Source organism: Musca autumnalis, unplaced genomic scaffold, assembly GCF_047663935.1.
Source record: "Musca autumnalis isolate F117 unplaced genomic scaffold, ASM4766393v1 scaffold_3, whole genome shotgun sequence".
NCBI classification, from domain to species: Eukaryota; Metazoa; Arthropoda; class Insecta; order Diptera; family Muscidae; genus Musca; species Musca autumnalis.
Window position 1 is genome coordinate 257951711 of NW_027411866.1, and position 21337 is coordinate 257973047.

Genomic DNA, 21337 nt, shown 5'->3' on the forward strand with positions numbered 1-21337 from the left:
TTAACAAATGACGAATCACTACAGAGTATAAAGTCAATTAATGATGTACTCCTTCTTCTCAAGTTAAAATGCGTTGGTTTGGAATTATGCACAACAGATAGATTGAATCGAGAGCAAAGAGAACGAAACGTGTCAGATCTTGCTACGTTAAACAAATTGTAATTGAAGTCGCCCACAGTAATTATGTTTGGTTCAAGTGAAAAATAATTCCGGTGATAAGACTCAAAATCACCTATACTGCCGAAAGGCAGGTAGACAACACCGAATATAATCTTAGTATTATTCAGATCTAATTTCACAAAAAGAGACTCACAACTTGCAACAGAGACAGCAAAACTACGCTCAAATCGAAGTCCATTCGAAACATAAATGGCCACACCGCCTCCTCTCCTAGAGGTAGAGCGATCATTACGAATTAGTCTGTAGCCTGGAATAGATACAGCAGAGTCAGGAATATCATCCGTAAGCCAGGTTTCAGATACAGCAAAAAGATCTAAAACATTGTCATTTATAATAGACCTTATCTCATCCATTTTCATGGATGGTTTAACACTCCTGCAGTTCCAGTGCCCAATTTTTAATTGGTTCTGGAAAGGCATTAAAGCCGATTTCAGATATGTGCTGCTGCTAACTATAGGACCTAAGTTGTCATTAAAAGACATCAAAATGTTTAAAAAAATATGTGATGGGGAACCAAAGAAAATGTATTATTAGTATGAAATTCAATAAAAATGTATACAAAAACATATAATCAATCTATAATACTGTTTACTGCTTTACAGCTGATCATGAGATTATTGAGATCATAAAAGTAATTAAATTCATAAAAAAAATTAACGTGATGGCAAATGCTACTGAGCAGGTGAAATTTCGGATTGCTGCAACAATGAATTACAGTAGTTCATATCTCGCTTAGACTTTACACCACTAGGATCCGTTATCTCAACCAGTACATTGTCTCTATTCAAAATTTTAAACTTTGATATAATATTTAACTTGCGAAGTTTACTGCATATCACACTTAGATTAGCAGCAGCTGGAGTGTAATGGTCATTAAGATACACACGGCTTATAACGTCACTGCCAGGACCATCAGTAATGATATCACACACACGCAAGGAACGGGTTTTGAAATATTGTTTCATTAATTCATCTCGCAGTGCTACATTATTTAGTTTGACCAGAATTTGCTTCCTTCCATGGATATAACAAACATGGTTTACATCACTTCTATTTAAGCTGACCTTGTAGAATGTAGCCAGCGAAATAACAGGCAGAATAAGATCCTGAAGACCATCCGGTAAACCACCAATAACAAAATCACCACGATTAATACGTCTATGCAGGATATTGTTTTCAACTTCCAATTTTGATATCTTGGATTTCGCCATCTCTTCAACATCATGAACACGGTCGTTGCATTTAATGATGTCAGCTTTGATCTCCGCCAAACAAGAACTCAAATCTGCTTTCATACCCTGAATTGCACTTGTAATAGTATTGAGTTCAGATTGGTGGACTCCAACAAATGATTCTAGTTGCTTTTTAACATCTCGAATATCACGGGCAACAGCATTGTTATCACGTATGTTCCCGAGATTACATTCACAAGCTGAACAGATAAAAGAGGCTGCACTAGATGATTTAAAGTATGACAGATCTTTTTCTGTAAGTTTCGCACAAGACACATGGATCCACTTGCAGCATATTCTACATTCTATGCTCCCTTGTTTGGTTATAGGATTTGAGCACAATCCACATTTATCATTCGTTTTATTAGCTTTAGAAGCCGGCATTTTCAACAACAACAACAGCAGCAATTTACAGGCGGCACCAACAAAATATTCACGTCAACGGTATTCTTTACCAAATGTCAAAAAAAAGAATGCAAAAGATGATGCAACACCACGCCAAAAAGTTTTTTCCGAATTATCCGAGAAATAAACTAGATTTCAGCAAATCTCCAATTTTATACAGCATAAATTTTACTTCCGAATGTACTACAGCAAAAATTTTCACAAGACAACAGCGAAAAAGTAAATAAATCAGCACACGATCAGCTGCGATATAAACAAACGTTTACTCAGCCATAGGGTTGCCAAGTTTCCAAGTTTAAAGGGGTTTTAAAAATTTTGGGCGTATGAACCGACAAAAATGTTGATTAGGATTAAGGCGCAAAAGTTTTGCGGAGGAAATACATAAAGGAATGGATCGACATTGGCCAAAACCCTATTTTTGATGTTTCGAAATTTTAATTTTTTTTTTTTGCACAGAATAATAAAAAGCACATCAAGTCATCTGAAAATAATTAGTTTTTGTAAATAACGTTAGTATTCGTTGATTGGCGCAGTACCAAAGTTGACAATTTTTTATGTAAAAATAAAACAGACTTTTTTTTGCGTCGCTGCATAAATATACAGAAGTGAGATCAAAGTTATTTTGAATCGGAAAGCTGTTAATGAGTATTTTCATAATATTTACAAAAAGAACGATGAAATTTGTAAAATTAGCGTAATAAAATCAATGTTTTAATATACATTAAAAATTATTTTTTACAAATATTTTTAAATATACTTAAACTCTTCAAAAATTTTCCAAATATGTCCACCTCCAAATCGAATTTGAAAGATAGCAGGGGGTCTGTACTAATAAATTCAGAAGTCAAATCTTGCTCAAATTTGCCACAGTTAAAATAAAGTGGATTTTTCTATTATAAGATGGGATAATTTTTTGTAAATACCTGTTGTGGCTGTACGTAGTATCCAATTGAAATAGAACAGTAATACCCACATTTATCAACCGATTTGCCTTAAAATTCATATTTAAGGGTTTCAGAGTGTAGGAAACAAGTATGTATACTTTTTTTGAAAATAGCCCCCACATAAAAGTACCTCCGATTTTAGATATTTTTTGGATTTTAGCGACACTTTATTACCGATTCGGCTGAAATTTGGTATTTTGACCTCTTGGAAGATATGAATCCTTCGTACCAAAAATTATTAATATAGGTCAATGTTTTGGTTTGTGGGGCCACCGTGGTGCAATGGTTAGCACGTCCGCCTTGCACTCAGATGGTCTGCGGTTCGATTGCCAGGCCAAGCAACGGTGGCAAAATTCCCCCTCAGTAATGCTGGCGACATTTCCTGAGTATTTAAGCCATGAAAAACTTCTCTACAAGTGGTGTCGTAAGACACGCCGTTCGGACTCGGCAATAACAAGTAGGTCCCATATCATTGAGCCAATATGAATCGGCGTGCACTCATTGATATGAGAGAAGTCTCCCCTATCCCATCTGGGATGTTTGTGGAACAACAACCCTGTTCAACAAAGTTTGTCTGTTTTTGGTCATTTTGGTCGAAAAAACGTAAGAATTGCTGTTTGTACACATTTTTATAAATAACAATTAATTTCAATATATAATGGACGTTGAAATAGTTTTGGCCAGAAAATTTGGATTTGGGACCATTGTGCCTTCGGGCTGTTTGCTCAAGAAGTGTGGATTTCCCCCTGAAAAAACTTTTACCATCGCAATTGAGGCAGCGAATGCAAGTTTCTTCAACAAAAATCAAAGTGATTCGATAGCAGGTCTAAAAGTGAACTTATCCGAAATTTTGTTTGGGAGGTACTGGATAAAGTGGACAAATATAAGCCATATTTGAACCTGATCATTATCTGGTAGATATATTAGGATGTGTAAAGTATGGACCAATTCGGCCACTCCCTTCAAAATTTACCGAACGAACAATTTTTCCGAACATTTTTGAAATTTTATAAGGGAGGTACCTGAAGGAGAGGACCGATATGGCTTATCTTCGAACTTAAACTATGTTTGGACAAAATATTACTAACGCCAAATTTTGGACCCAATCGGCAGATCCGTTCGGGAGTTATCTTGCGCTCCAACCACCTCACACGGTGTCATAGTAATGACTTGCCCCTGATGAAACTTGTACCGTCGTATGGGGGGCAGTGAATACAAGTTGCTAAAACAAAAAACAAAACGATTCGAGCGCAGGTCCTAAACTGAACTTATCCGAAATTTTGTGTGGGAGGTACCCGAAGGAGTGGACCTATTGAGTCCATATTGGAACCTCATCTAAATCTGGTAGACATTTCACGAGTTGCAAATTATGGACCAAATCGGCTACTTCCTTCACGAGTTATCGTGCGCACAAATTTTCCGAACATTTTCGAACTTTTGTGGGGGGAGATACCGGAAGGAGTGGACCGATATAACCCATCTTCGAACTTAAACTACGTTTGGACAAAATATTACGAAAGCAAAATTTTGGACCGAATCGTTCGAGAGTTATCGTGCGCACCAGCCAGACACACGGACGGACATTGCTAAATCGACTCCAAATTGTCTGAAACACATTTCGTCCAAACATACTTGGGGTCTAAAACCATTATTTCGATGAGGCACATTTTGCCCGTATGAAAGTGTATATCACCAATATTTTTAAAAATTTAAGATAGCTGAAGCCAAGGTTTACCCTTTTAGAACACGCGACTTGTGATTGTATATTCTACAAATTAAATATTTATGGATAAAATGAAATGTTTTTAGACTTCGCCAAAAATATTGACCTTAAAAGTTAATTTGCGTGGAAGCTGCGGCTATATTTATGTTAAAAAATGGGTAAAAATGGGTTGAAGCCAACATGTCTTTTTTGTTTTCTCTCGATTTGTGAGTAATCCACACTTCTCTCGATTTTCCTGTCAAAGTAAAAGTAGAAGCAAACTAAATAAGGATCATCTCACTAATGTATTACTTTTCAAAATTTGAACTGCTTCTACCATTAAATGATGCTGACATTTTGAAGCCAGATTTACAGTGTTTTTTGAAATTTTCTTCTAATTTCATTCGGCAAACAGGTTTTTCAAAAATTCATATATAGGATTGTAGTACTTGCGATTCTAAGTTATTTGATACTTATAGTGTGAATGTAGTCTACACAGCTTCATAGAAATCTGCATCCAAATGCGGAAATTTTTCCGAACATTTTTCTAAAAATCATATTTTTCGGGTTTAATATTTGCAATTGTCTCTATAATACCTCGTACTTGATTGCACCTTTTTGGTTTTTTATGTTCCGGATCCAATAAATCATTCCCCGTGAAAATCCGTCTACTAAAACGCGAGTTACGAGAAATTCCAAAGTAGAAAAATCACCTAAAATGTTTTTGAAAATATCGCGTATTTTATCGCGTTTTCTGCGGATCGTTTCCACTGCAAAGAAAAACTAGTACATCATCTTCGGTTTAGCGGAAACAGAGATTTGAAAACTTCAATGATAAGGGAGCTACATTCATTTTATCCCAAAAAATAGTGTTGGATGCTACAACCATGGTTCTTAATTGATCGCATTGAAATCGGATGCGGACAAAAATTGTATTCACTTTGCGCAAATTAGCGAAATTTGTAGGTTTTCCAAATTAAATTTCGAAAAAATATATACAAATTAAAAGATATGCTCTTGCTGTACATGAAAATCACATGCGGACAAAATGATTTTGATAATTACGCGATTTACACGTATTTTAAAATGCATATAAATTAAAATGGGTTATGTGGACTTTCCATTTCAGTAGCCTTGAGATATATTCTCAGCAACCCAATTATCTTCCTCAATAGGAAAGCTTTTATATGAATGTCTATAAAGCAAAATCAGTATATTTTAATGGGAGATTTAAGCAAAATGATGGAAGTATTCCTATAAATTTTTCCAAAATTTTATATGTACTACATAATGAATTTTTTCAAACAAAAAATTATTTTTTTTTTACCAAAATATGTGTTTATTTTGGCTGGCTGTGATATCGAAACTATAATACCAAAATGTATGATTTTATGGGCCGATTCCGTACAGCGAGGCGAGTCGTGTCGCGTTGCCAGTTGCAATTTTTCCATTACGTATGGCAAAAGTCGCACGACGACGTCTAATTTTGTCGCCGTAATGTTCATTTTCCGGCGACAACAAATTAGCTGTCGCCGTTCATTTTTACTAACGAATAAAAATAAAAAAAAATAAATAAAAATAACTTGTTATCGCCGATTATTTTCTATCGCTGTACGTAGTGCATTTTTTAAATTTTGTCACAGAGACGATAGACGACGCGACATGACTCGCCTCGCTGTACGGAATCGGCCCATTAGTCTCATTTGATTCGCCGTGAAGTTTTGCTTCAATACGAATTTTTTCGTAATTTTATAGCGGGTAACTGGACTTTTATTTTGAAAAAAGTTGACATACATACATTCAATAATTTTTCAATTTATTATACATTTCGCGAGTACTGAGTAACATTCAACAAATATTATGTAATCTACTAACTCAAGCCACTTCCAGATAACTATTTAGTAGCAATTGCTCGCGGTAAAAGAAATAGCGTTTTTATAATCATTTTTTCTTTAAAACTAAAATAAAACCGCCATAACTTTTGTCCGCATCAACAAAAAACTGGCACGCGAGCGGATTCGTACTCGGAATTTCTTTCTTAACCTATGTACCAAAAATCTTTGATGTAGCGCGAAAAAAATTTAACATTTTTTTTGAAATGGAATATGAAATATTTGACAACATTTGTGATATATACCCTCGTTAGCATAAATGCTGAGCGTATAAAAATATTTTAAAATTTATTACTTGTTGTATTGAGAAAATGAATGCATATATCAGTAGCAGCATTTGACATCCATCCGTAGATGCAACATAATTTCTAAAATTAGTTTTTATTTTCGCGGAAAATAAAAAAAGTTAAAAAATCTGGCAGCAAACATAAATTATACTACCTCAGAGTCCGTAAAACTATAAAAAATAAATTAAAAATACGTACAGAATATACTTAGCTGGCCCATTACAGAACATTTGTTCCATAATTCCGACTTCAAAATGTCAGCATCAATTTTAGGTGGATGCGTTAGATATATAGAAAAATCCTATACTAGTATCATGTTGTCCATGTAATATTCTGTCATTCTTTCTTTGGGCATAGGTCTATAAAATGTAAGGTTAAGCCAGATAACATAAAAAAACTTCTTGGCTTCAATCCATTTTTCTGCATTGATGCCAACACAGCTTCCACGAAAATTAATTTTAATGGTCGACATTATGGGATCCCTCCTAAAACACTTCATTTTAAAGAATTTCAGTCATACTATATAGAATATGTTAACAGTTCGCGAAATCTAAATGGATGAAACTCGGATTCATCGATTGTATAACATTTTTGGTTTTTACCATATTCATTATAAGATGTTTGTAAATATGTATGTCATTGTGTCGTTTTAAACGATGAAAGTAAAAATAAGGACAAAACAACAACGGCATATGGAAACAAATAAAAACTGAGTTAGATTCGATTGGTTTGAACTTTTAAAACAACTATGAAAAACCTTTAACTTTGAAAATATGCCAAATAGAGATAGGTGTATGAGAATATACCAGGATAATTGAACCCATTTTGGAACCATGGTGTCCTGTATTGGTTTCAAAATTATCGAAAGAAACAACAACGGTACTCTGTAATACAGAATGGTATCATAACTACATAGAAGATATCATCCTTGTGGCTTTAGCATAAGAAGAAGCCTTTTTTTATCACTCGTGGTCACTTTTGGCATTTTTGAACTTCCTTGCCAAAGGGTTCCATTGAAAGTTTATTTTGCTTTTCGGAATGTCGCCAATTTCTTTTTCTTACGGATTTTGAGCCATATTGGGAGCAACCAGGTGTCTTCCTCGATAACAAGTTATCGGTGATGTAGCGGAGCGTTTTTTGTTTTGATTTCAATAAATTTGGAAAAAATATCCGAACAAGTTTAAACGGGGCTTTTGAGATCGTCATAGGTTACGAATTATGGACCTATGCGTATGAGCCTGAAATAAAACAGCAAACGACCAAAACTAGCCAAATCCAACGGAAGTTGTTCATGGAATAATTACATCGATGTAAATGGTCGTCTGTTTCTTCGCCATGTGACGATTATTCTGGTTGAGCATCGTGGGAATTTACGTTCCGAGTGATACACCACAAGAGAAGACGAATCATGGTGCACAATAACAGGAGTTTCGTAGTCATCGATTAGAGAAAACGAACATAATTTTTATTATACATATTATACACCACATAACAGACAGCATCGGGATTCAAAAATATAACGTATTCAATGCCCAGCCATACCTACAAAAATAATTCAGGATTCATTGAGATAATAGTGCATTCATTTCTGTTACTACAATAAGGATGTCGTTGTTATTAGAGTACTTTATTTTTGGGAAAAGTGGTTTTTAAACATTTATAGGTTCACCCAGAAAAATGTTAGGACTCCATTTTTAATTATTCAGATGCCGCGAGCCATTTGTTAAATTCTTGTACATAATAAAGATTTTAGAAACCTAAGCAGGTTATAAATAACAATAAAACACACATATACTATAAATTTACTTTTTTAATATAAGCCGATGACATTTAAAAAGCATTTTTTCATCAACATGAAAAACCATGCCATACATTCAACATTTATATACACCACACACAGAATCACTGAAACAAAATTCAGCAATTCAAAAACTTATGATTTCATTTTTGAGAAAAAAACAAAACACTTTCTTTTGAAAATTATAATTTTTATTTACTTCCGTTTTATACAATCAATTATATTAAAATAGCCCTCCCACGGATATCAAGGTACTATGAAAGTGGTAAGTATGAAAACGAATGTAATTTTATCTCTTTTTGTTTTCACATGTTTTGTTTTAAATTATCCATGTAAAATAAATAAATTTATGTTCCATGTGTGAATGTATGTGAAAATTATTTAATGTAAATAAATTAGTCTTTTTTCAGTTAAAAATTCAGCTTATTATTTTTACGTGCATGGATGTGTTATTGTCGTTGTGATCCTAAAAAGATTTCTTTTTTGTTGTTTAAAAAAATCCCTTAAACATGTTTGTGTGTGTGTTTTCTTTTTCTATTTTTTTTCTTACAGTAGGGGATCCAAACTCATGGCGTTTGGGACGCATAGACGAGACTGATACTGAAACGGCCGTATGAGTACGCAAGAAAACACTACTGATATTAAAAAAATAGTGCTCGTCGACCCCGTAAGTTTAGACTTTGAGATTATTTTGAGTATTATTAGCGTTTAAGGACTTTACATTTTCAACGAATAATGTTGTACTACTTTAATAAGCGCACATACACACACATACGTAAAGAAGCTTGAGTATTTGGCCGACTTCCGTATTGTCAGTTGCTTTGTATTCGTGCATGAAACTAGGTGTTCATAAAATTACTCTGGAACTTGATTTAAGAACCCCTAGTTTCATGCACGAATACAAAGCAACGGACAATACAGAAGTCAGCCTTTGTTACACTTTCTTTTAAGACTTCAGGTATATGATGTATGATGATGGAAAATACCGACTTTTCAATAAAATCAAAACTTCGAAACCTTGAGAAGCAATATTACAAAAGAAGAAGAACTATGCGTTCAACACGACTATGCAAGTCCTTTTTGAAAACTAGCAATTCCAAAAAAATTCACTTTTTTTAGTTTTTATAAGTTTGAGAAGAATGTGCTACATTTTATAATGTACATAAAATAATATTTTTAACTTTTATCTATTCCCGAAATATCCCGAAATTACTTAAATATATCTGGGAGAACAAAGAACACTTAAATTTCCATCTGGAATTATGGGTTACAAATACAAACACCTACCATTTCAATTATTCATAGGAATTCTCCAACAAAAACAAGGCAACAGCAACAGGCTTATTAAAGTAGTACATTGGTATTTAGTGAAATTTGTTATATATATTATAAAAAATATGTTTTTTTTTCATATTTACAAATTTAAGCAAATCTAGCGTAGTCTAACGTATGTGTGTGAATGTGGAGAAACGAAAAAAAAAACACAGAACATCAAAACCAAAAATTAAGAATTATATATACACAATAGCGAAGAAATCTTAGATAAATCGAATATTGTTGAAATTTAACAATTGTATGAATATAAGAAGTAACAACAACACACAAACAATTTGTTTAGAGATACCAAAAAAAAAAAAACTTTTCTTTATTTCAAACTAAACAACAACAAAAAACGAGAGACAAAGTGAAAAAATACACAAAGGGTTTATGTAAAGTTCAAGTCAAACATTTTGTTTTGTCGTAATTATTATACAATAATATATATAAAAATATATTGAATTATTATTAATGTGGTCCCACACAAAAGTAAACAAATTGATGTGCGACCAAAGGTGTGTACCTTTTTGTTATATTTTTTTAATGTATTTATGTACGTATGTAATAATAAGTGAAATAATAAAAAAAAAACAAATGAAAAATAAATCTAAATTTAACAATTTATGCGAATAAAAAAATCATATTTAAAATATTAAAAAAGTATTTGTAATTTTTTACTTAAAACTATTTGAGGTAATTGAAAAAGGTAAGTAGAGTGAAGGTTCCTCCAATTTGTTGACCTTTATCTTTTTGGCGCAAGCACAAGTCAGTGCAAAGTCTCACCATTTTTATCTTTCATAGCCCTACCGAGCTACGTGATATAAACCGCAATTGTAGTTCAGGGCCCATATGGCCAAGCTCCAATAACATGACAAGTATTATATGGATATCGTCATCTAAAAGAAAAAATGAGGAATACAGATTGAAAATGTTTTACAGCATATGGGGACAAGTTATGGATGTATGACGTACGAATATCAGGAAGAATGCCGTAATAGAGGTAAACGAATGGGGGTTTGGTAGATCATTTTGTAACCTCTATTCCAATTGAACACATAAAATCCCTTTAAATCACGAGAAAACGAAAACCATATTGCCACAAGTGACCATACCTACTGTGAACTATTCTTGGAATACCTCATTTCAATTGGCTCAGTACAACTATATCCGTAACAGAACACTCGACTTCATAAAATTAAAATAACTATGAGTTTTACGTCAAAGACACAAGAAGCCTAGAACAAGGATCGATACTAAACATAGTGGTTCGCAGAGCCATTTACATAACCTAAAAAAAACTCACAAGCGTCACAGTATCCTGCGAAGAGATATGGTCAGGGTTGAAATTTCATTGTCTCTGCATAATAAGTTGGCAAAAACAGAGTAGGTAAAGTGTGATAAGTCGCAAGATTAGATTCTATTTTGCAAATACGCTTAATGCCACAGGTATTGTTTAAGAAAATGGATGAAACAGGAGCCAATGTTCTGGACACATCCTTAGTTACCCAATGAAACATGAGCGTATGACGAAGATTGTCAAATCTAAAGTGTCACCAGTAGTGGAATTCTGTAACTCATTTTTTGAGTTACCGACAAAAATCGCAAAAGTTCAAATAAAAGTTTACAACACTGTTGCTATCGGTAGAACCTTACGACTACGTTTTTTTGCTCGCTAAATTTCCGAATAATATGGGTGCCACCGTGGTGCAATGGTATGCACACCCGCCTTGCATGCTGAAGGTCGTGGGTTTGATTCCCCGGCCAGTCAACATCAAACACTTTTCAACGGTGGCAAAATACCCCTCAGTAATGTTGGCGACATTTTCTGAGTATTTCAGCCTTGTACAACTTCTCTACAAGTGGTGTCTTAGACACGCCGTTCGGACTCGGCGATAAACAGTAGGTCCCATATCATTGAGCTAATATGAATCGGGGTGCACTCATTGATATGAGAGAAGTCTCCCCTGTCCCGCCTGGGATGTTTGTGGAACAATTATATTATTATAATATCGTTAATTACCGAAATTATAAGCATTTTTATTTTACCAACTTTTGTCGATAACTAAAAAAATTAGTTAGAGAATCGCTCTACCGAGCTTCGATATTTCAATATTAACATAGCTTTAATAACTTGATAAACCGAGTGTCGATTGATTACATTACCAAATTTCAAACCCGCTAATAGCAATGTTGGAAGGCACTTCTGGAGTTAAGATTACATGCAGAGATTGCTGAGTTTTTAAATGCAGTGATGGTAAGCATCGGATGCGATATTTCTGCAAAGTTGGTCTCGACTCAAACCAATTTTCCTGAAGCCTTCTTATCCCGTTGATTTACTATCTTAATTATACATAATGGCTGACTTCCGAAACGTCCGTTGCTTTGTATTTTTCTAATTTCGTCAAAATATTTCAGTTGCACACTCATGCCTTGTTCCTCGAAAATGCAACTAAATGCATTAGAAATAAAAATGATACATGTTTGCTTGAATTAATTATCTTTGCTTTTTTCTAGCGTAAAAAATGCGCATTTGTGACGTTTTGAAACACATGGCTTCTCATTTGTTAAGTAATACGGCGTTATGTTTCATAACAGATGCCTGAAGTATTGTATTTCATAACGCCGTAATACTTAACAAATGCGAAGCCATGTGTTTCAAAACGTCACAATTGTGCATTTTTAACGCAGAAAAAAAGTTTTTCGGAGCTCCGATATTAGTGCGGTCGTATCCAATCGCCGAAGGCATATTTCTGTACTGACTGTTGTAATTAAACTCACCCTGACCATTTTAGTTGCAGTACTCTAAGCAACTGTTCAGCAGAACTTGGCGTTTTGGACATTAATTAATGGTCTGACATGTCGGGACTCTTGAAATAACTATGACTGTTTATGATCCCCGCAATATCTTTATATGTTCCCACAAATATACCGGAGGGAAAGCGAGACATAGCAATGAGTACATCTCCAATCATATTAGCTCAATGATATGGGGTCTACTTTTTTGACCGAGTACGAACGGCGTGTCTTACGGCACCACTTGCAGATAAGTTTTCAATATTTTTGCCACCGTTGAAAATTTTCCTGGGATGGGAACCTAATCCGCACATTCAGTGTGCATTGCACCACGGTGGAACCCACCCAGAAATACAGAGGCTATTTTACTATAATTTGTTTTTTCTATCAGTAAGCTCACATCACTCTATGCCCTTAACAAATTTGAAAACTATAAAATTAAATATGCACTCGAAAAACTACTTACGGAATCTGAAATTCTGGACTAGCACATATTTTAATACGTTTTGTTGCTCTGCTCAGATATTGATAATCTTCAAAAAGGGTTTCCTGATTTGTTCTTCTTTTTTCGGCAGTGGAATTTTTTTCGTTTATATGACCATTTATTTTGTCATTTGCGGGAATTATATCAATGTCCATTTTCACATGATCGTTATTGTCTATCATCATTTCCTGTTCATCTGCATGCATTGTATTATGTCCATTATGTCGATGCCTTTGTGGCCTCTGTGAGAGTGGCATAGCAAAGGTGTTGTATATCCGCATTAGCTCTGCTTTCGGCATAATATACATGCCGTCCAATTGTATACAACGCTGTTTGTAAAGATATTATATGATAATAATTAGTATTTATTTTTCAATGCTGTGTGTATCATGCTCACTTACCTGTTCCAAGATTTTGAGGATTTCTTCTCTAGTTAAACTTTCAGCAATACACTCTTCCATCTTCGTTACGTTTTTAATGTTTTCACAACTCTAATAAACAATAGTTTGTGTTTACAATGAAAAGAACAAGGTATACTAAACAAGGTAGACACATCAAAAAAGATGTTGCAAATACAATAATTGTTTCATTACTTTATTCGTGAAATATTGATCAATTTAATGTTCACAACAATATTAATTAAATGTTCACACTTTTTCCTTTATAATTTTATTTTCCATGTATTAACTTCTACATGTATTAAGTAAAAATTATTGCTTTCTACATGTATTATTGTTCCATGGGTAATACAAAGTCCTTTTACGACAACTATAAAATGACGGCGTTGACCTTGGCGGCTTGGGTCTGAATTAAGAATTAACTGCCAGCTGTACCCTTATACAAGGTTAAAATCATTAAACGGTAACTTTGACGATACATTGTGACAAAATACAACATCAAAGATACAGTAGAGCAAATTGATTTGTTTATTGATTCCAGTAAATAACGCTAAAACCTTCAAGACAACTATCTAAATTTGCCTCAAATGGTATATTGTTTATGTGGTGTGAACATCCCTAATGCACGATAAATTTCCTTAATCATTGGCAACTCTACAATTGTTTACATTCATAGTTTTTTGTTGTTCACTGCACGTTGCACGTGTTTTGTATTGGAGAAGGGATATCGTTTATACAAAAATGTCGAAAAGAGTGAAATTAAATGATGAAGATACTAAGGATGGAGATAGCGAAAATGTTACAGAAACTGTCCAGGCGCGATTTGTTTCGGATACAGGTGAAGAAGCTGGACCTCCCATAGATTTACCAGCTGGAGTAACTGTTGAACAATTGGGCTTGATTTGTAATGCCTTGTTGAAAAATGAAGAAACAACACCGTATATATTCTTTGTTGGCGATGATGAAATTAAGAAAACGTTGGACACAACACTGGACCTCAAGACAATCGATACGGAAAATGTTATCAGCATAGTGTATCAGCCGCAGTCAGTTTTCAAAGTTCGCCCAGTAACAAGATGTACAAGTTCTATGCCTGGACATGCTGAGGCTGTTATTTCAATAAGTTTCAGTCCTGATGGTGCCCACTTAGCCAGTGGTTCAGGTGATACTACTGTACGACTTTGGGATTTAAATACCGAAACTCCACATTTTACATGTACTGGTCATAAGCAATGGGTTATGTATTTAGCATGGTCACCAGATGGAAAGAAATTGGCTAGCGCCTGTAAGTCAGGTAACATCATACTATGGGATCCTGAAACGGGAAAACAAGTGGGTCGCACACTAACGGGTCACAAAAAATGGGTGAATTGTTTAAGTTGGGAACCATATCACAAAAATCCCGATTGTCGTAAAATTGCAAGTGCCAGTAGTGATGGTGATTGTCGCATTTGGGATACAGTGTTGGGACAATGTTGCATGGTAATATCGGGTAAGTTAAAGTATAATAATAAAGCAACATTTTATATTAATTTTTTTTTTGTATACGGCTTTGAAGGTCATACAGCAGCAGTAACGGCCGTGCGTTGGGGTGGAGCTGGTTTAATTTATACATCATCGAAAGATAGAACGGTTAAAATTTGGCGTGCTGCTGACGGAGTTCTGTGTCGTACATTTACTGGTCATGCTCACTGGGTAAATAATATTGCCCTCAATACCGATTATGTGCTACGAACAGGTCCCTTCCATCCTGTCCAGGATAGGAATAAGAAATACTGTGACATAAAGAGTAGGTTATACACAAGCATTCAAGGATTCATATCTTAATACAAATTAATTTATACCTTTCAGAGGAAGAATTACAAAATATGGCATTGCAGCGTTACAAACAAGTATGTCCTGATGATATTGAATCATTAGTATCTTGTTCGGATGATTTCACTTTGTACCTATGGGTGTCAAATCAAAATAAATGTGTACAACGTATGACTGGCCATCAAAATGTTGTAAATGATGTAAAATATTCACCAGACGTAAAGCTGATAGCTTCAGCTTCATTTGATAAATCTGTACGTCTTTGGCGGGCTAAAGATGGGCAATTCTTAAACACCTTCCGTGGTCATGTTCAGGCAGTTTACACATTGGCATGGTCGGCAGATTCTAGATTACTTCTTAGTGGAAGTAAAGATTCAACATTAAAAGGTAGGTTGTAAAGGCAAGGGCCAAGAACACGACTATAAGTCAGTCTTGTTCATCCAGACGTATACACATTTTCATTAAACGAAATATATGTATCTTAGAAGTAATATTTAATTCCATTTCTATTTCAGTTTGGAGTGTCCAAACTAAAAAATTAGCTCAAGAATTACCCGGACATGCTGATGAAGTATTTGCTGTGGATTGGGCACCTGATGGTTCCAAAGTGGCTTCTGGTGGTAAAGACAAAGTTGTGAAATTGTAAGTTAATCGCAGGATTTGTTTTTCATATAAAAATAAAAATTTTCTTTATTACTTTTTTTATTTACAGATGGGCTTATTAGTTAATCATCAACAATAACATCAATAATATATAAACACAATTCTAAGATATAAACGCACTTTTCATAGAATGTAATAGTTGTATAAAAATGTATAGTAACACACTTTGACATTATTAAACATCCAAAAACACTAAATTGTCCAGTTGCTGTTGTTGTCTTTGAGCTTCATCATCTTTACTGTTGAAGTATTGCGCAGGTACGGCAGATTCAGATTTCAAGGAACATGTTGCAGCAACAAAGCCAAATGCTATACTCTCATCCAAAGTGTATCCACGTAAGATGCCAGTAATAAAACCACCAGAAAAACTATCACCTGCACCAGAAACATTTACAATATCCGATACCACGGGGGCTTTGTAAAAACGACGAGAATATGTTTTGGACAATGGTGGTGGGTTATAATTTAATGGTGAACTATCGAAAAATCTATGTTGGAAACATTCACCGCGTATATTTACCAAAACACCATGTGAACCCAGTGTAACCACAATGCAATCAAAATGATGCTCTATTTGTTGTAATATATTTTTGCACTCACTTATTAATTGGTCTTGCCCAGCTGCTAAAGATTTATTTGGATCCCAATCTACTTTGCAACCCTGCAAAGTTTCCGCAATAGTTTTCAATTCATAGACATTGGGAGATATAAATTTTATTTGTTGAAATTGTTGTTGACTTAGTTCGAAAGGTTTTCCAGCTATGAGCATATCGGTTGGTTCGAAAAACACTGGTTTATTGTGACGTTTAGCAAGGGATAAAATTGAATCCATTGCCTCAACGGACAAATTGCCATCAATAATAATGAGAGGAGACCTTTGAAAATCTTCTTCATGAAGCTGTACCAATTTTCCCGAAATTGATTTGTGGATGTCCATGTTTGCCAAGCATAATTTACAATTTCCATCCTTATCGAATAAAATGGAACATATTGAGGTGGTATTTGTATCATCAATGTGTATTTTGCTACACAATGAGGGAGGCATTAGTTGCAATAGACTTTTGCCCGTGTGGTCATTACCAACCACCGAAATAAAGCTAGCATCTCCATGTAATTTGTGTATGCTTTCGGCTAAATTACGCCCAACACCCCCTGCGGCTTCCTTTACTTTGGTATGGTAGGTGGCTCCATCTAGGGCAAGGGGACTGTCATCAATCATGGTCGAGCACAAGTCTAGCATTGATGCACCGATTATCATTGGTGGGGGCGTTTTTGAACCCAGCAAACGGGAATTATTTCCACTTAGCTTACAAGCAATTTCGGCAGCCACCTTGGCATTATTCTTTATTAAGGCAATATTTGCTCTTAAGCTATTGCCTTTTGTAATATTTGCAACTGCAGCTAACATAAAAGGTGTAACATTTTTACCTTCGACACCCTTGGCCATTGCCTCTTTATGGGCTTGATCAATGGCCTTTCGAACCAAGTCTTTGTCGAGAGCATATTCCTCAGGTATGGGAACACCAATTAACATACCGGATTGCAAGTTTAAATCCTGCAAGGCCTTAATAAGAGCGGCCGTTTCTTGTGGTCCCTTTAAATTATATGGAGCTTTACAACCACTATCTCGGGTATAAAAATCTGGAAATCTACCTTCATTGTTGTATGCAGCCACAGAAACCCCTTGAGTTTCGAGATATTCTAGAGTGCGTGGTATATCCAGTATAGATTTTACACCACTGCTTACAACAACCACAGGAGTACGGCCTAGTTCCACTAAATCAGCCGATATATCCAATGAAATGTGACCATCGCGATGTACCCCACCAACTCCACCTGTGGCAAAAATTCTAATACCAGCCATATGTGCAATTATCATGGTCGCCGCCACAGTGGTTCCTGCACATTTACGGTTTGCCACTACATAGGGTAAATCTCGGCGGGAACATTTTAACACGTCAGCTTTCTCAACTTCTGCTAGTTTACTTATTTCATCCCGAGTTAGACCAACTTTAAGACGCCCATCTAAGCATGCTATAGTAGCTGGGGTAGCACCCACTGACCTCACAACATCTTCAACTTCTAATGCAGTTTCCATATTTTGTGGATACGGCATCCCGTGAGTGATTATTGTTGATTCCAAGGCAACTACCGGCTTTCTTTGATTTAAGGCATTTTTAATGTTAGGATGAATGTCCAGTAAACTGTGGAAATGTCTACAGCATGGTAGTGGATAACTTCTATTTAGTTTCTTTGATACACTGGCAATGTTTCGTAATAACATTTTTCTTAAATAATAAAAGAATAATATTTTATATACAAATGGAGGACCTACAAAGTGTGTATAGATGTGTTTTAGTGTTTATAAATATTTCAAATCAAGGTTACACAATGTCCACACCAGACGATTTGAGGATATTTGGCAATAAACCTAAAAACAGAAAATACGTAATTTATTTGACAGATATTGAATGGAATTGGCAACATAAATAAAACAGTTTTTAATAAAACGAATAATTTCATTGAATATCTGTCGAATAAATAAAGTATTTGTTATTTAAGATGCCAGTATGTATTAGGCACGCAATAGAATTGAGAGTTGAAACCGACTTGATTTCGTAGATGTAAACGTTCTCAAAGTCGCGTGTGGGACCCAACATTTAATCAGCTGTTTTTGACACAGCACACTGTGCGCCACGAAACCACCGGCATAAAACATTCAGACGGCGTATAAAATTTCTTTAAACGCCTCTGTTGAAAAAGTTTGTAGTTGTTGTTGTGTTTATATTTGCGAACACATTTTAGTAGTTTAACAAAAAATTGCAAAAATAAACTATTCTTACTATTCTCTGAAATGTTTAAAAAGTATTGAAACCTGTTAGTCCTCCCCCCATTACTATTATTAACTATGCCCCTTTTTGCAGATTTGAAGAAAAAGAAAGTCTGTCATCTGTGCAGCAGTTGAAGTCATCGGTACAAAAGGGAATTCGTGCAAAATTATTGGAAACTTATCCACATCTGGAGACACATATTGATTTGATTTTACCCAAAAAGGATAGCTATCGCATTGCAAAATGGTATGTAATTTTAAGACACCAGCAATGATACTAGATTTATTCTTTGGACTAGTCGATGACACGCAAAGAATTTTGATAGTTTTCATTAAAGGATAAAGGATGGGCATAGGAGAACTGCTTTAGAATTTTGACGAATCATATTTCTTTAGAAATAATACGGTACATATCCATCCATACAGTGGCTTTTTAAATTTTGGGGCTTCTAGAAATATTAAATTTTTGCCATATAATTTCGAATATGTATGCAATGTCCAACCTATATTAACTGATGAAGTAAGCAAAGAAATTTGTATTTATACGCGAGAGCTATAGACTTCAAAAATTCCGAAAAACCAATATGATTATTTTTCTGTGGAAGAAAATAAAGTCCAGTCCATATACTCATCTTGCTCCAATCATTCATATCTATAGGTAAAAGAAAAAAACATAATGAAACATTATTTTTTACAGCCACGACCATATCGAAATTCTCTTAAATGGTGCCGGAGAACAAATCTTCTTCAGGCATCGTGAAGGTCAATGGATGCCAACACTCAAGTTATTGCACAAATTCCCATATTTCGTCAATATGCAACAAGTCGACAAGGGTGCCATTCGCTTTGTTCTAAGTGGTGCCAATATTATGTGTCCCGGTTTAACATCGCCAGGTGCAATGATGACACCTGCAGAGAAGAATACCGTTGTTGCCATTATGGCTGAGGGCAAGGAGCATGCATTGGCAATTGGCATAACAACATTGTCCACCCAGGATATGTAAGTGGTGTTCTGGAATTCTTTATGGTAAAATAATTTATAATTTGTACGCTTATTTTTGTGTTACAGTGCCAAGGTCAATAAAGGTGTTGGTGTTGAAAATTGTCACTACCTCAACGATGGACTATGGAAAATGAAACCCATTAAATAAATCATGGCATCAATTAATTCATAAAATAGTCAGCTTTTTACTTTGTAAAATAAAAAGGAAATACAATAACTAAAACATAATGAAAATATATTTGTGGTTTTGGGGGAATTTTTCAGGATGAGTATTTTCGAATATCTTAAGAATTTCAGACGAATTAGATTACTACTTTAACTAAATATCAGATTCGACAACATTAAAGTTAATAAAATACATTTCCCAATTCATAGTAGGGTTTTTATATCTTTCGGGCAGACATTTCGAGATGTGTGGGTTTGCGTAAAAAATAAAATGGTTCGATGGTATCTTTAGTAATGATGTGCAATTATGGTAAAATTGTTTATTCCTGGAACACAACTTTTATCACAAAAATACTTGTTTATTTATTCATTCATTGCGATTAAAGCTTTTAAGCCAATGAACATCGCAATGTGCAAAACTACTACAAAATATAAATAAATATACACAGATATAAATAAAAAAAAGTATCTTCTATTCGTCTTTAAGAATATTGCATATTTACTTAAAAACTAATTTGTTCGAGTTAATAAGTAGAACAAGTTCTGAACAGCTCTTACATATATCAATTCAATGATTCTTGAAACAAGTGAACACTTTTCTAGTAAAAATATGTTAAACTTGAAGATCCCTGCACGTAAAGGAACAGGTCTAATATTTTATATTTTTTCTGCACATTCTATTGTATATAAGTTGTGTTCCAGAAGCTACATTTTTCCGTTCCTTTTTTCTTCTTCTAATAGTTTGGCTTAAAAACAGAACATTTTCGGTTTTTATACCATTCACCATAGGATGGGGGTATATTAAGTTTGTCACTACGTTTGTAACTACTCGAAATAATCATTGTAGACCACATATATATTTTTGATCAGCGTACAATTCTACATCGATATAGCCATGTCCGTCCGTCTGCGGAAATCGCTCTAGCGTCCGAACCGATTGTCGTAAGTGAATGAACTTTTGGTTTGAACTTTTGGTATTGAAAGCGGGCTATGTAGGTCCACGCCTTCGTAAAGCCCCCATACAAAATGACGCGTGACGCGTCGTCGTTTTAAGGAATGTTTAAGATATTTGTCCCATTTTACCACTGAATTGGTTGTAACTTTGTATTTTGTGTCTCCAGAGGCCAAAAAACATTCCTACCAAAGTTGATTTATATAGGTCCACGTTTTGGTATAGTCCCCATATAAAGTACGCGTCATTTTAATATACATATTTTGAATGTATTTGTCCATTTGACAACAGAATCGGTTGTAACTTTGTATTTTGTGTTTCCAGAGGCTAAGAAATATTTCTACCATAAAATGTTTATATAGGTCCACGTTTTGATATAGCCCCCATAGGACGATATCTCCCGATTTTCGGTATTTAAGGGTTTGGCCTCATTATCACACCGAGATGGCTGAAACTTGGTATTTAGTCTTCGTTGGG

At 34.7% G+C, this 21337-nt stretch overlaps 5 protein-coding genes across 10 annotated transcripts in view; 3 read left to right on the forward strand and 2 right to left on the reverse strand.

Moving 5' to 3' along the window:
* bves (popeye domain cAMP effector bves) overlaps positions 1-9944 on the forward strand; it is a 91399-nt gene extending 81455 nt beyond the window's left edge. For 4 of the 6 annotated variants that reach the window (XM_073978110.1, XM_073978111.1, XM_073978112.1 and 1 more), the window contains exons 7-8: positions 8673-8705; positions 8993-9944. In XM_073978110.1, coding sequence (XP_073834211.1) covers positions 8673-8705; positions 8993-9057 — 98 coding nt within the window. In that variant the 3' untranslated portion in view covers positions 9058-9944. The remainder of the gene's footprint in view (positions 1-8672; positions 8706-8992) is intronic. The other 2 variants (XM_073978115.1, XM_073978114.1) reach the window with 1 other exon arrangement.
* Positions 8610-13980, reverse strand: LOC141399420 (uncharacterized). The gene is made up of 3 exons (XM_073978121.1): positions 13436-13980; positions 13017-13363; positions 8610-10653 (listed from the first exon to the last, which is right to left on the reverse strand). Exons 1-3 carry the CDS (start codon positions 13493-13495, stop codon positions 10650-10652), a joined length of 411 nt encoding a protein of 136 aa, XP_073834222.1. The 5' UTR covers positions 13496-13980; the 3' UTR covers positions 8610-10649.
* On the forward strand, positions 13736-16107 carry Nle (notchless protein homolog 1). Its single transcript, XM_073978108.1, has 6 exons — positions 13736-13895; positions 13974-14924; positions 14991-15221; positions 15284-15634; positions 15763-15889; positions 15960-16107. The coding sequence occupies exons 2-6, from the start codon at positions 14174-14176 to the stop codon at positions 15970-15972; spliced, it is 1473 nt and encodes a 490-aa protein (XP_073834209.1). The 5' UTR covers positions 13736-13895; positions 13974-14173; the 3' UTR covers positions 15973-16107.
* LOC141399413 (uncharacterized) lies at positions 15907-18559 on the reverse strand. The gene has a single exon (XM_073978106.1). The coding sequence runs from the start codon at positions 18192-18194 to the stop codon at positions 16086-16088; it is 2109 nt and encodes a 702-aa protein (XP_073834207.1). The 5' UTR covers positions 18195-18559; the 3' UTR covers positions 15907-16085.
* Positions 18560-18631: 72 nt separating this feature from the next.
* Positions 18632-19977, forward strand: MCTS1 (malignant T-cell-amplified sequence 1 homolog). The gene is made up of 4 exons (XM_073978120.1): positions 18632-18775; positions 18835-18987; positions 19438-19740; positions 19810-19977. Exons 1-4 carry the CDS (start codon positions 18765-18767, stop codon positions 19889-19891), a joined length of 549 nt encoding a protein of 182 aa, XP_073834221.1. The 5' UTR covers positions 18632-18764; the 3' UTR covers positions 19892-19977.
* Positions 19978-21337: the final 1360 nt, after the last annotated feature.

Coding starts and splice junctions, on each gene's coding strand:
- LOC141399420 (XM_073978121.1), bottom strand. CDS start 13,495: ATGGAAGAGTGTATTGCTGAAAGTTTAACTAGAGAAGAAATCCTCAAA. Junction 13,364..13,435: donor TCCTCAAAATCTTGGAACAG/GTAAGTGAGCAT, acceptor CTTTACAAACAG/CGTTGTATACAATTGGACGG.
- Nle (XM_073978108.1), top strand. CDS start 14,174: ATGTCGAAAAGAGTGAAATTAAATGATGAAGATACTAAGGATGGAGAT. Junction 14,925..14,990: donor ATGTTGCATGGTAATATCGG/GTAAGTTAAAGT, acceptor ACGGCTTTGAAG/GTCATACAGCAGCAGTAACG. Junction 15,635..15,762: donor TAAAGATTCAACATTAAAAG/GTAGGTTGTAAA, acceptor TTTCTATTTCAG/TTTGGAGTGTCCAAACTAAA.
- LOC141399413 (XM_073978106.1), bottom strand. CDS start 18,194: ATGTTATTACGAAACATTGCCAGTGTATCAAAGAAACTAAATAGAAGT.
- MCTS1 (XM_073978120.1), top strand. Junction 18,988..19,437: donor AGCTATCGCATTGCAAAATG/GTATGTAATTTT, acceptor TATTTTTTACAG/CCACGACCATATCGAAATTC. Junction 19,741..19,809: donor ACATTGTCCACCCAGGATAT/GTAAGTGGTGTT, acceptor TTTGTGTTACAG/TGCCAAGGTCAATAAAGGTG.